The 512-nt window shown below is 50.6% G+C and overlaps 1 protein-coding gene across 1 annotated transcript; it reads right to left on the bottom strand.

Moving 5' to 3' along the window:
- Nucleotides 1–60: 60 nt before the first annotated feature.
- TM35_001371040 (uncharacterized protein) lies at nucleotides 61–510 on the bottom strand (the record flags this gene model as incomplete). Its single annotated transcript, XM_029031876.1, has 1 exon — nucleotides 61–510. A coding segment is annotated over one exon (450 nt), but the record flags the coding sequence as incomplete, so codon positions are not given.
- Nucleotides 511–512: the final 2 nt, after the last annotated feature.

Here is a 512-nt window from a genome sequence, read left to right as displayed (position 1 = left end):
CACTCTCTCTCCTTTTTCCCCGTTTTCCACACTCCCTGCATAGACCTGTGAACTCAAGTGTCATGGAAGACAACAAGTAGAACAAGAATAAGAAGAGGAATAATGACGATGAGCCCTGTGATGTGTGTGTTGGCCGTTGTGCTGTGCTTCGCCTGCGGGTATGCCATGACGGTTGCTTCTGCTGTTGGTACCCTGTAGTTGTTCTTCCTCTGCTGCTCTTGTGTTTTTCTCTTCCTCTCTGTAGGTGTGTGACTTAGTGTACATTTTAGTGAGTGCCGCAGTGCCTCTCTGACATGAGCATGTGAGACTGTCATTATGTGTGTGTGTGTGTGTGCACTGTGAGTGGGAAGGACATTTTGTGTTGCTGGACCACTCCACTGTGGCCTCTGTGGGGTTTGTGTGCAAGCGGCATGCTTCGCTTCGGCGGGGCTCGAGGGGCACTTTACGTCCCGAGGCGCTGGACCTTGAGGCCTGAAATATCATGCTCAGGGTCTTTGAACTTGAGAGAAAAA

Source organism: Trypanosoma theileri (genome assembly GCF_002087225.1).
Source record: "Trypanosoma theileri isolate Edinburgh chromosome Unknown TM35_Tth_137_V1, whole genome shotgun sequence".
NCBI classification, from domain to species: Eukaryota; Euglenozoa; class Kinetoplastea; order Trypanosomatida; family Trypanosomatidae; genus Trypanosoma; species Trypanosoma theileri.
Note: the sequence above shows the minus strand (reverse complement) of the source record. Positions and strands in the feature narration are given on the sequence as shown.